The following is a 14,022-nucleotide window of genomic DNA, read 5'->3' as shown; positions in this document are numbered from 1 at the left end:
GGCCCCTCCCACCTCCAAAGACATGCACCTGGGGATAGGTTGATTGGCAACACTAAATGGTCCCTAGTGTGTGAATGTTGTCTGTCTATCTGTGTTGGCCCTGCGATGAGGTGGCGACTTGTCCAGGGTGTACCCCGCCTTCCGCCCGATTGTAGCTGAGATAGGCTCCAGCGCCCCCCCCCCCGCGACCCCACAAGGGAATAAGCGGTAGAAAATGGATGGATGGATGGAAGTTACAGTAGAATAATAATAATAATAATAAGTGTACCTGTAATTTGCTGATGATTTCTGACTTGGTGAGGGCCACTAAGTTGGGGTCCTCCACTGCAAAGGCAGGGAAGGAAATGACGGAGAGAAGTCCGGCGTCGATCTCCTTGGAGGTGGAAGCTCTGGGCAGCATGGAGCTGAGGATGGACTGAAGAACATCACCATGAACAGTCAGAAGATATGAAATATTATAAGTATAAGTACATGAAGAACATCACCATGAACAGTCAGAAGATATGAAATATTATAAGTATAAGTACATGAAGAACATCACCATGAACAGTCAGAAGATATGAAATATTATAAGTATAAGTACATGACGAACATCACCATGAACAGTCAGAAGATATGAAGTATTATAAGTATAAGTACATGAAGAACATCACCATGAACAGTCAGAAGATATGAAATATTATAAGTATAAGTACATGAAGAACATCACCATGAACAGTCAGAAGATATGAAATATTATAAGTATAAGTACATGAAGAACATCACCATGAACAGTCAGAAGATATGAAATATTACAAGTATAAGTACATGAAGAACATCACCATGAACAGTCAGAAGATATGAAATATTATAAGTATAAGTACATGAAGAACATCACCATGAACAGTCAGAAGATATGAAATATTATAAGTATAAGTACATGAAGAACATCACCATGAACAGTCAGAAGATATGAAGTATTATAAGTATAAGTACATGAAGAACATCACCATGAACAGTCAGAAGATATGAAGTATTACAAGTATAAGTACCTGACAGTGTTCCACTTCATCAGGAAGAACATGGATGACCGACTTGGGACCTCCATGGGCCCCAAAAAGATCCAACTCATCTATGGCCTCAAGAGCTGCCTGCAAGAATACATCATAAACAATTATGATATTCATCTCATCTTCTTGTTGTAAACATGTATTATTATCATCATCTTCTTCTTGTAAATGTATATTATTATCATCTTCTTCTTGTTGTAAACACATATTATTATCATCATCCTCTTGTTGTAAACATATACAGGTAAAAGCCAGTAAATTAGAATATTTTGAAAAACTTGATTTATTTCAGTAATTGCATTCAAAAGGTGTAACTTGTACATTATATTTATTCATTGCACACAGACTGATGCATTCAAATGTTTATTTCATTTAATTTTGATGATTTGAAGTGGCAACAAATGAAAATCCAAAATTCCGTGTGTCACAAAATTAGAATATTACTTAAGGCTAATACAAAAAAGGGATTTTTAGAAATGTTGGCCAACTGAAAAGTATGAAAATGAAAAATATGAGCATGTACAATACTCAATACTTGGTTGGAGCTCCTTTTGCCTCAATTCCTGCGTTAATGCGGCGTGGCATGGAGTCGATGAGTTTCTGGCACTGCTCAGGTGTTATGAGAGCCCAGGTTGCTCTGATAGTGGCCTTCAACTCTTCTGCGTTTTTGGGTCTGGCATTCTGCATCTTCCTTTTCACAATACCCCACAGATTTTCTATGGGGCTAAGGTCAGGGGAGTTGGCGGGCCAATTTAGAACAGAAATACCATGGTCCGTAAACCAGGCACGGGTAGATTTTGCGCTGTGTGCAGGCGCCAAGTCCTGTTGGAACTTGAAATCTCCATCTCCATAGAGCAGGTCAGCAGCAGGAAGCATGAAGTGCTCTAAAACTTGCTGGTAGACGGCTGCGTTGACCCTGGATCTCAGGAAACAGAGTGGACCGACACCAGCAGATGACATGGCACCCCAAACCATCACTGATGGTGGAAACTTTACACTAGACTTCAGGCAACGTGGATCCTGTGCCTCTCCTGTCTTCCTCCAGACTCTGGGACCTCGATTTCCAAAGGAAATGCAACATTTGCATGGTTGGGTGATGGTTTGGGGTGCCATGTCATCTGCTGGTGTCGGTCCACTCTGTTTCCTGAGATCCAGGGTCAACGCAGCCGTCTACCAGCAAGTTTTAGAGCACTTCATGCTTCCTGCTGCTGACCTGCTCTATGGAGATGGAGATTTCAAGTTCCAACAGGACTTGGCGCCTGCACACAGCGCAAAATCTACCCGTGCCTGGTTTACGGACCATGGTATTTCTGTTCTAAATTGGCCCGCCAACTCCCCTGACCTTAGCCCCATAGAAAATCTGTGGGGTATTGTGAAAAGGAAGATGCAGAATGCCAGACCCAAAAACGCAGAAGAGTTGAAGGCCACTATCAGAGCAACCTGGGCTCTCATAACACCTGAGCAGTGCCAGAAACTCATCGACTCCATGCCACGCCGCATTAACGCAGTAATTGAGGCAAAAGGAGCTCCAACCAAGTATTGAGTATTGTACATGCTCATATTTTTCATTTTCATACTTTTCAGTTGGCCAACATTTCTAAAAATCCCTTTTTTGTATTAGCCTTAAGTAATATTCTAATTTTGTGACACACGGAATTTTGGATTTTCATTTGTTGCCACTTCAAATCATCAAAATTAAATGAAATAAACATTTGAATGCATCAGTCTGTGTGCAATGAATAAATATAATGTACAAGTTACACCTTTTGAATGCAATTACTGAAATAAATCAAGTTTTTCAAAATATTCTAATTTACTGGCTTTTACCTGTATTATTATTATCATCATCATCTTCTTCTTGTAAATGTATATTATTATCATCTTCTTCTTGTTGTAAACATTATCATCATCTTCTTGTTGTAAACATGTATTATTATCATCATCATCTTGTTGTAAACATGTATTATTTTCATCATCTTGTTGTAAAAATGTATTATCATCATCATGTTCTTGTTGTAAACATGTATTATTATCATCATCTTGTTGTAAAAATATATTATTATCATCATGTTCTTGTTGTAAAAATGTATTATTATCATCATGTTCTTGTTGTAAACATGTATTATTATCATCATCTTGTTGTAAAAATATATTATTATCATCATGTTCTTGTTGTAAACATGTATTATTATCATCATCTTGTTGTAAACATGTATTATTATCATCATGTTCTTGTTGTAAACATATATGATCATGTGTCTATAACATATAATATTGTACTTACTGTATCCTGTTAGTGATGTACAGTATCAGTATAAGTTATTATGAAGAGTAAAAAGTCAAGTAATCAAAGTGTGTTACCTTGGCGATCCCCACAGAGCTGCCATTCAGTTCTGGGATGCCCTGATTGGTTTTGTCTCCTCGCTCCCACATCCCATAATCCTGCAGGCCAAGAAGATGTTCTCTCACTCTCAATGATGAATATTCTTCTTCTGCTTTATGAACATTATCAAGTACATTATATATTATATACATATGTATGATAAGTACACTCACTGCCACTTTGTACGCAGCCTCGATGTAGAACACCAAGTTCTGGATAAAAGCAACTTCATCCAAGTTTGAGATGATCCGAAGCCCTGCAGGAGAACATCTTCATCAGCATGTCATGCAGAAATGTCCATCAAGGAACCATGAATACATATATATATATATATATATATATATATATATATATATATATATATATATATATATAGCCACAAGAAGTGAAGTAAAGATGAAAGTATGAAGGTGTGCTGCCTACCTGAGGCGGTCATCTGTGCCAACATGAGCAGGTAGATGGAGGTAGCATCCACCTGCAGGTGACCCCACTGGTCATCTCCCACCACAGTAGCACAGGTAGGTGTGTCATATTTGGCATGTAAACAGTCTTCTGTGCTCTGAGTGTGTTTGAACTTTTCCACCTTGGCAACCTGCAGGCCAACATTCAACACCACCAAATACATATAGTACATGTGGTGAATACACTACATATAGTACATGTGGTGAATACACTACATATAGTACATGTGGTGAATATACTACATATAGTACATGTGGTGAATACACTACATATAGTACATGTGGTGAATATACTACATATAGTACATGTGGTGAATACACTACATACACTACATGTGGTGAATACACTACACATAGTACATGTGGTGAATATACTACATATAGTACATGTGGTGAATATACTACATATAGTACATGTGGTGAATACACTACATATAGTACATGTGGTGAATATACTACATATAGTACATGTGGTGAATATAGTACATATGGTGAATACACTACATATAGTGCATGTGGTGAATATACTACATATAGTACATGTGGTGAATACACTACATATAGTGCATGTGGTGAATATACTACATATAGTACATGTGGTGAATACACTACATACACTACATGTGGTGAATACACTACATACACTACATGTGGTGAATACACTACATATATTACATGTGGTGAGTACACTACATATAGTACATATGGTGCATACACTACATGTGGTGAATACACTACATACGGTACATGTGGTGAATACACTACATACACTACATGTGGTGAATACACTACATACACTACATGTGGTTAATACACTACATATATTACATGTGGTGAGTACACTACATATAGTACATATGGTGCATACACTACATGTGGTGAATACACTACATATAGTACATATGGTGAATACACTACATATAGTACATATGGTGAATACACTACATATGGTGAATACACTACATATAGTACATGTGAATACACTACATATGGTGAATACACTACATATAGTGAATACACTACATATAGTACATATGGTGAATACACTACATGTGGTGAATACACTACATATAGTACATACAGTAGATATGGTGAATACAGTAAATATAGTACATACAGTACATACGGTGAATATAGTACGTACAGTACATATGGTGAATACAGTTAATATAGTACATATGGTGAATACAGTACATATGGTGAATATAGTAAATACAGTACATATGGTGAATATAGTACATACAGTACATATGGTGAATATAGTAAATAGAGTCTGAGACTTAGGAAGCACATCCTCACCTGTCTCATCATGCAGCGTAGAAGTCCTTGCATCAGCTTCACCACACTCTGAAACACACAACATTCATCACAACATTAATCACAATATTAATCACAATACCAATCACAACATTAATCACAACATTAACCACAGAATTACTCACAATATTAATCACAACATTAACCACAATATTAATCACAATATTAATCACAACATTAATCACAATATTAATCACAACATTAACCACAATATTAATCACAATATTAATCACAACATTAATCACAACATTAATCACAATATTAATCACAACATTAACCACAATATTAATCACAATATTAATCACAATATTAATCACAACATTAACCACAATATTAATCACAACATTAACCACAATATTAATCACAATATTAATCACAACATTAACCACAATATTAATCACAACATTAACCACAATATTAATCACAATATTAATCACAACATTAACCACAATATTAATCACAATACCAATCACAACATTAATCACAATACCAATCGCAATATTAATCACAATATTAATCACAACATTAACCACAATATTAATCACAATATTAATCACAACATTAACCACAATATTAATCACAATATTAATCACAACATTAATCACAATATTAATCACAACATTAACCACAATATTAATCACAACATTAACCACAATATTAATCACAACATTAACCACAATATTAATCACAACATTAACCACAATATTAATCACAATACCAATCGCAATATTAATCACAATATTAATCACAACATTAACCACAATATTAATCACAATATTAATCACAACATTAACCACAATATTAATCACAATATTAATCACAACATTAACCACAATATTAATCACAATATTAATCACAACATTAATCACAATATTAATCACAACATTAATCACAATATTAATCACAACATTAATCACAATATTAATCACAATATTAATCACAATATTAATCACAACATTAACCACAATATTAACCACAATATTAATCACAACATTAATCACAATACCAATCACAACATTAATCACAATACCGATCACAGTGTTAATACAGTCCCATCAACATGTGACAAACTAAGGTCCACAGACAGGTGATAGGTGATAGGTGAGAGGTCAGAGATAAGAGGTAAGAGGTGAGACCTGTTCCAGTTCGTAGGCTTTGGCCTTGTCCTCATCCCGGTCTGCATTCTTGCGATAAGCCAGTCCTAGAGCCCACACTGACATCACACTGTAAACATTGTCTCTCACCCACGCATCTTTCAGCTCTGTGCTGGCAGGCAGCAGACCTGTCACTGCGTTCTGGAACACACACACACACACACACACACACATACACACACACACCTTTCAGCTCTATGCTGGCAGGCAGCAGACCTGTCACTGCATTCTGGAAAACACACACACCTTCTTGTTGTTGTTGTGATTGTTGTTGTTGTTGTGGTGGTGGTTATTGTTTTTGTGGTTGTGATTGGTTGTTGCTGTTTTTGTGGTTTTGGTTGTTGCTTTTGTTTTTATTGTGGTTGTTGTGTTTTGTTGTGATTGTTGTTGTTGTTATTGGTTTTGTTTTTTATTGTAGTTATTGCTTTTGTTGTTATTGTTTTTGTTGTGGTTCTTGTTGTGGTGGTTATTGGTTGTGTTTTTATTGTGGTTGTTGCTTTTATTGTTATTGTTTTTTGTTGTGGTGGTTGTTGTTGTGTTGTGGTTGTTGTCATTGTGTTTTGTTGTGAGTGTTGTTCTCATGGTTGTTGTTGTTGTTATTGGTTGTGTTTTTATTGTGGTTGTTGCTTTTGTTGTTATTGTTTTTTGTTGTGGTTGTTGTTGGTTATTGGTTGGTTTTTATTGTGGTTGTTTTTTTGTTGTTGTTGTGGTGGTTATTCGTTGTGTTTTTATTTTGGTTGTTGCTTGTATTGTTATTGTTTTTTGTTGTGGTGGTTGTTGTTGTGTTGTGATTGTTGTTGTGGTGGTGGTTGTTGTCGTTTTGTTGTGGTTGTTGTCATTGTGTTTTGTTGTGAGTGTTGTTCTCATGGTTGTTGTTGTTGTTGTTATTGGTTGTGTTTTTATTGTGGTTGTTGCTTTTGTTGTTATTGTTTTTTGTTGTGGTTGTTGTTGGTTATTGGTTGGTTTTTATCGTGGTTGTTTTTTGTTGTTGTTGTGGTGGTTATTCGTTGTGTTTTTATTTTGGTTGTTGCTTGTATTGTTATTGTTTTTTGTTCTGGTGGTTGTTGTTGTGTTGTGATTGTTGTTGTGGTGGTGGTTGTTGTCGTTTTGTTGTGGTTGTTGTCATTGTGTTTTGTTGTGAGTGTTGTTCTCATGGTTGTTGTTGTTGTTATTGGTTGTGTTTTTATTGTGGTTGTTGCTTTTGTTGTTATTGTTTTTTGTTGTGGTTGTTGTTGGTTATTGGTTGGTTTTTATTGTGGTTGGTTTTTGTTGTTGTTGTGGTGGTTATTCGTTGTGTTTTTATTTTGGTTGTTGCTTGTATTGTTATTGTTTTTTGTTGTGGTGGTTGTTGTTGTGGTGGTGGTTGTTGTCGTTTTGTTGTGGTTGTTGTCATTGTGTTTTGTTGTGAGTGTTGTTCTCATGGTTGTTGTTGTTGTTGTTATTGGTTGTGTTTTTATTGTGGTTGTTGCTTTTGTTGTTATTGTTTTTTGTTGTGGTTGTTGTTGGTTATTGGTTGGTTTTTATTGTGGTTGGTTTTTGTTGTTGTTGTGGTGGTTATTCGTTGTGTTTTTATTTTGGTTGTTGCTTGTATTGTTATTGTTTTTTGTTGTGGTGGTTGTTGTTGTGTTGTGATTGTTGTTGTGGTGGTGGTTGTTGTCGTTTTGTTGTGGTTGTTGTCATTGTGTTTTGTTGTGAGTGTTGTTCTCATGGTTGTTGTTGTTGTTGTTATTGGTTGTGTTTTTATTGTGGTTGTTGCTTTTGTTGTTATTGTTTTTTGTTGTGGTTGTTGTTGGTTATTGGTTGGTTTTTATTGTGGTTGTTTTTTGTTGTTGTTGTGGTGGTGGTTGTTGTTATGGGTTGTTGTTGTTGTTGTGGTTTTTGTTGTTGTTGTGGTGACTAAAGTTTCAGTAAGTCAATGATTGTTGTTAGCAGAATGTGGTCATGTTGCTTTCATCAACACAATGTTGACAAATAAGTTTATTATTAAGAAGTGTTTCTCACACACACACACACACACACACACACACACACACACACACACACACACACACACACACGCACACACGCACACGCACACGTGTACTTCCAAGGCAGCAGAAGAGTTGCTAGTTGAAAAACAAGTTGAGTGTACGTGTGTGTTGTTGACCTTTGCTCATGTTTGTTTTCACTGCATTGAACACAACATTACATCACAATTACACAACATGTTTGTAGGACTTCTTCTCACTTCTACTTCTTGCACACAACATGAAAGTGAAGATATTTCCATTGTGAGTTTATCAGCTAAGTTGATGTTATAGATGACAATTTACACTTCTAATGATACAATTGTTGACATCTTTTCACACATGACTCTACTCACACAAGTTTCTTTCAAACACAACACAACTCTGACACAATATATTCATCTGCAAACCAACAATAGTAACAACACAATCACATGAAAAGTCATTGTGTGCGTTTGAAAACGAAGCACAAGTTTATTATGATTATTATTATTGTTGTCATCATCACTAAGTAGTTTATTATGATTATTATTGTTGTTGTGTCGTGTCCATCATCACTAAGTAGTTTATTATTATGATGATTATTATTGTTGTGTCGTGTCCATCATCACTAAGTAGTTTATTATTATGATGATTATTATTGTTGTGTCATGTCCATCATCACTAAGTAGTTTATTATTACGATGACTACTATTGTTGTGTCATGTCCATCATCACTAAGTAGTTTATTATTATTATGATTATTATTGTTGCGTCATGTCCATCATCACTAAGTAGTTTATTATTATGATGATTATTATTGTTGTGTCATGTCCATCATCACTGAGTAGTTTATTATTATGATGATTATTGTTATTGCGTCGTGTCCATCATCACTAAGTAGTTTATTATTATGATGATTATTATTGTTGTGTCATGTCCATCATCACTAAGTAGTTTATTATTATGATGATTATTGTTGCGTAATGTCCATCATCACTAGTTTATTATTATGATGATTATTATTGTTGCGTCATGTCCATCATCACTAAGTAGTTTATTATTATGATGATTATTATTGTTGCGTCATGTCCATCATCACTAAGTAGTTTATTATTATGATGATTATTGTTGTCATCATCACTAAGTAGTTTATTATGATTATTATTGTTGCTGTGTCGTGTCCATCATCACTAAGTAGTTTATTATTATGATGATTATTATTATTGTGTCATGTCCATCATCACTAAGTAGTTTATTATTATGATGATTATTATTGTTGCGTCGTGTCCATCATCACTAAGTAGTTTATTATTATGATGATTATTATTGTTGTGTCCTGTCCATCATCACTAAGTAGTTTATTATTATGATGATTATTATTGTTGTGTCATGTCCATCATCACTAAGTAGTTTATTATTATGATGATTATTATTGTTGTGTCATGTCCATCATCACTAAGTAGTTTATTATTATGATGACTATTATTGTTGCGTCGTGTCCATCATCACTAAGTAGTTTATTATGATGATGATTATTATTGTTGTGTCATGTCCATCATCACTAAGTAGTTTATTATTATGATGATTATTATTGTTGTGTCATGTCCATCATCACTAAGACAAAATAATGTGATTCCACTATGGAATACATCATCAGTGTTTTATTACAGCAGATATAAGTACAAATAGTCATAATAATAAAGCCACTCATCAAATGTCATTTCATTATTCTTTCCTCCTTGTTGTTTTTCATGATCTTTGTACTTCTTTACAGTTGTATGATGTCATTGATGTGTTTCATCTCCATTAGGAAGCTATTAAATATCATATCATGTTGTTCATAAACTACAACAACACATTATTGGACACATTGTTATTATATATATATATATATATATATATATATATATATATATATATATATATATATATATATATATATATATATATATATATGATATGTGTGTGTATGTTACTCAGTACTTGAGTAGTTTTTTCACACTTTTTACTTTTACTCAAGTAAATATTTGGGTGACTACTCCTTACTTTTACATGAGTAATAAATCTCTAAAGTAACAGTACTCTTACTTGAGTACAATTTCTGGCTACTCTACCCACCTCTGCTAATAATGTTGTTGTATGCACACTGCGTCGAGCGGAAATGGCCTATCATAGCAGCACAACGGCAGCGTTCTTGCCATCACCATCAACTAGTCAATCGTCCGCGTGAGTATACGTTGTCATCATTACACAAAAACATGAATGTGTCATTTGTATCTGCGTTGTAAATTCATAAACTAAAGCACCGTTTCGCTCTGAGAGGAGCGTTTGGCGTGCCTGTTCAGTGTTTACAAAGACGCGCTCCTCTTTAACGCTAACGTTAATTAGTTGTGCAAATACCTTTTACAACATTAACAATTACGTATACTATGTACAAACCAACAATTAACTTTCACTTTAATCATACTATCATTGTTGTGTTATTAAGCAAAATAAGCAATACTTTTACTTTTGTTGAAATGTTTACACTGTTGTTACAGAATATTTCGTTTTGCACTTTTTTGTATTGGATGTTTATCTTTATTTTTGCACATTTTTAGCAAATAAGCAAAAGTTTTACTTTTGTTGAAATGTTTACACTGTTGTTACAGAATATTTCCGTTTTGCACTTTTTTGAATTGGATGTTTATCTTTATTTTTGCACATTTTAGCAAATAAGCAATACTTTTACTTTTAAAGTTAAAGTTAAAGTTAAAGTACCAATGATTGTCACACACACACTAGGTGTGGCGAGATTATTCTCTGCATTTGACCCATCACCCTTGATCACCCCCTGGGAGGTGAGGGGAGCAGTGGGCAGCAGCGGTGGCCGCGCCCGGGAATCATTTTGGTGATTTAACCCCCAATTCCAACCCTTGATGCTGAGTGCCAAGCAGGGAGGTAATGGGTCCCATTTTTATAGTCTTTGGTATGACTCGGCCGGGGTTTGAACTCACAACCTACCGATCTCAGGGCGGACACTCTAACCACTAGGCCACTGAGTAACGCTAACGTTAATTAGTTGTGCAAATACCTTTTACAACATTAACAATTACGTATACTATGTACAAACCAACAATTAACTTTCACTTTAATCATACTATCATTGTTGTGTTATTAAGCAAAATAAGCAATACTTTTACTTTTGTTGAAATGTTTACACTGTTGTTACAGAATATTTCGTTTTGCACTTTTTTGTATTGGATGTTTATCTTTATTTTTGCACATTTTTAGCAAATAAGCAATACTTTTACTTTTGTTGAAATGTTTACACTGTTGTTACAGAATATTTCCGTTTTGCACTTTTTTGAATTGGATGTTTATCTTTATTTTTGCACATTTTAAAGCAAAATAAGCAATACTTTTACTTTTGAAATGCTTATACTATTGCAGAATATTAAGATTTGCACTGGATGTTTACTTTTATATTTGCACATTAAAAGCAAATAAGCCACCTTAATCACTCGTCTTGAGAACTGTGTGGGCATTAAGGGCGCCGCCCTCAACTGGTTCCGGTCGTACCTAACCGACAGGAGTTTTTGTGTAAAAGTAGACAGTTTTATGTCGTCCACAGCTCCTTTACCACATGGGGTCCCCCAGGGCTCAATCCTTGCCCCAATTTTATTTGCGCTTTACCTTCTCCCCCTTGGTTCTATTTTTAGGAAGTACAGTATTGCATTTCATTTTTACGCCGATGATTGCCAGATTTATTTTCATTTCATTTCATTTCATTTCATTTTTATGCCGATGATTGCCAGATTTATTTTCCCATGGCACAAAATAACACGGTTCAACGTCTTATTGACTGCCTGCACGACATCAAAGTCTGGCTTTCAGCTAACTTCCTGAGCCTAAATGAAGATAAAACAGAAGTTATGTTGTTCGGTCCAAGTCGCTCTCCCTCCCCCAACGTTGACCTCGGCACTCTGACCCCGTATCTCAGCGACTCTGTCACAAACCTGGGGGTAAAGTTTGACTCAGATTTTAAATTCGAAAAACAAATCAGCAGCGTCGTTCAAAAAAGCTTTTATCAATTACGCCAAATAGCGAAAGTGAAACCGCTTCTATCAAGACATGATCTTGAGAAATTAATCCACGCTTTTATCTCGACTCGTCTTGATTATTGTAATGCCCTGTATGTTGGCATTAGCCAGGCCTCCCTCGCCCGCCTGCAGCTCGTGCAGAACTCTGCTGCTCGTCTGCTAACACAGACCCGCAGACGTGAGCACATCACCCCTATTTTAGCGTCCCTTCACTGGCTCCCTGTGCGTTACCGAATACATTTTAAACTCCTTTTATTTGTTTTTAAATGTCTAAACAACCTCGCGCCAACCTATCTCTCCGACCTCCTTCAGCCTTACTGCCCCACCCGATCCTTAAGATCAGCCGATCAGCTGCTGTTGACGGTCCCTGACACAAGGCTGAAGCTTAGAGGTGACAGAGCTTTCGCCGTTGCTGCTCCCAAGCTCTGGAACGACCTACCCCTGAGTGTTAGACAAGCCTCCTCTCTTCCTGTTTTTAAATCTCTCTTAAAAACATACTTTTATTCCATGGCTTTTAACACTGAGTGATATCCATCCTGCAATGGCGCCCCATAATACACCTGCTGTGATCCTGTTTTTATGTTTTTATTTATTCTATTTTAATTATTTATTTTTTTATCGTGTTCTGTTTGTGTTGTGTTGTGTTTGCTCGGTACTCGTTTTATCTTTTAACCTGCTCATTGTACAGCACTTTGGCTACCCCTGTGGTAAATTTTAAATGTGCTCTATAAATAAAGTTGATTTGATTTGATTTGACTTTTAATTTTGTTAAATGTTTACATTGTTACAGAATATTTTGTCATGTTGTTGTCAATGTTGACTGAGTGGCCATACTTTTTTTTTTTGTAAATAAAAGCCATGCCTTTTGAAAAAAACTGGCCTACATTTATTTTTTCATCTTCATTTTAAATAAATAAAATAATCGGTAAAAGGAAAAATTATCTGTAGATTAATCGAAAAAAATAATCTATAGATTAACCGATTAATCGAAAAAAATAATCTATAGATTAATCGATAGAAAAATAATCGTTAGCTGCAGCCTTACATTGTTCACAAAGCAACTTTCTCTCGGAAGTGAAAATAGGAGTGCTTTGTGTTGATGACGTCACATGCAGGTGCAGAGTGCAGGCCACTCACCTGGTGACACAAGATGGTCTCCTGCACCAAGCGGACATATCCATCCAGCCTCACTCCGGAATTACTGCGGCTCCTCATCTTCTGTCCCGCGTCACGTCGTCTTTGCCTGCTGCACAAGAAGATTGTTGTCATTTACTGACCGTCGATCCTCTGCAGGCTGGCTGACGTCACACGGTTGGAGCCGCACATAGAATGGAGATGAAGAGGGGAAATAAGGTGGAGAAAGCGACATAGAATGGAGCTGAAGAGTGTAAATAAGGTGGAGAAAGCGACATAGAATGGAGCTGAAGAGTGTAAATAAGGTGGAGAAAGCGACATAGAGTGTAAATAAGATGGAGAAAGCGACGTGCTGTGAAGACAAACGCGTTGACTTGTTTGATGAGCACAAGCAGGGAAAGTGTAGTTGCATGCGTTTGTCGGCAGGGGGCACTGAAACTCTCTGCCAAGACGG

The 14,022-nt window shown here is 35.7% G+C and overlaps 1 protein-coding gene across 2 annotated transcripts in view; it reads right to left on the bottom strand.

The window, feature by feature from the left end:
• Window positions 1-13,846, bottom strand: part of phka2 (phosphorylase kinase, alpha 2 (liver)) — a 65,903-nt gene extending 52,057 nt beyond the window's left edge. For both annotated transcript variants that reach the window (XM_061974641.2, XM_061974642.2), the window contains exons 1-8: window positions 13,572-13,846; window positions 6,347-6,505; window positions 5,193-5,240; window positions 3,856-4,024; window positions 3,606-3,688; window positions 3,411-3,491; window positions 1,032-1,130; window positions 269-415 (exon numbers count right to left, since the gene is read on the bottom strand). In XM_061974641.2, the coding sequence (XP_061830625.2) occupies window positions 269-415; window positions 1,032-1,130; window positions 3,411-3,491; window positions 3,606-3,688; window positions 3,856-4,024; window positions 5,193-5,240; window positions 6,347-6,505; window positions 13,572-13,703 (918 nt within the window). In that variant the 5' untranslated portion in view covers window positions 13,704-13,846. The remainder of the gene's footprint in view (window positions 1-268; window positions 416-1,031; window positions 1,131-3,410; window positions 3,492-3,605; window positions 3,689-3,855; window positions 4,025-5,192; window positions 5,241-6,346; window positions 6,506-13,571) is intronic.
• Between the last annotated feature and the right edge of the window lie 176 nt (window positions 13,847-14,022).

The sequence above is a fragment of the Nerophis lumbriciformis genome, linkage group LG15, assembly GCF_033978685.3.
Source record: "Nerophis lumbriciformis linkage group LG15, RoL_Nlum_v2.1, whole genome shotgun sequence".
Lineage (NCBI taxonomy): Eukaryota > Metazoa > Chordata > Actinopteri > Syngnathiformes > Syngnathidae > Nerophis > Nerophis lumbriciformis.
Note: the sequence above shows the minus strand (reverse complement) of the source record. Positions and strands in the feature narration are given on the sequence as shown.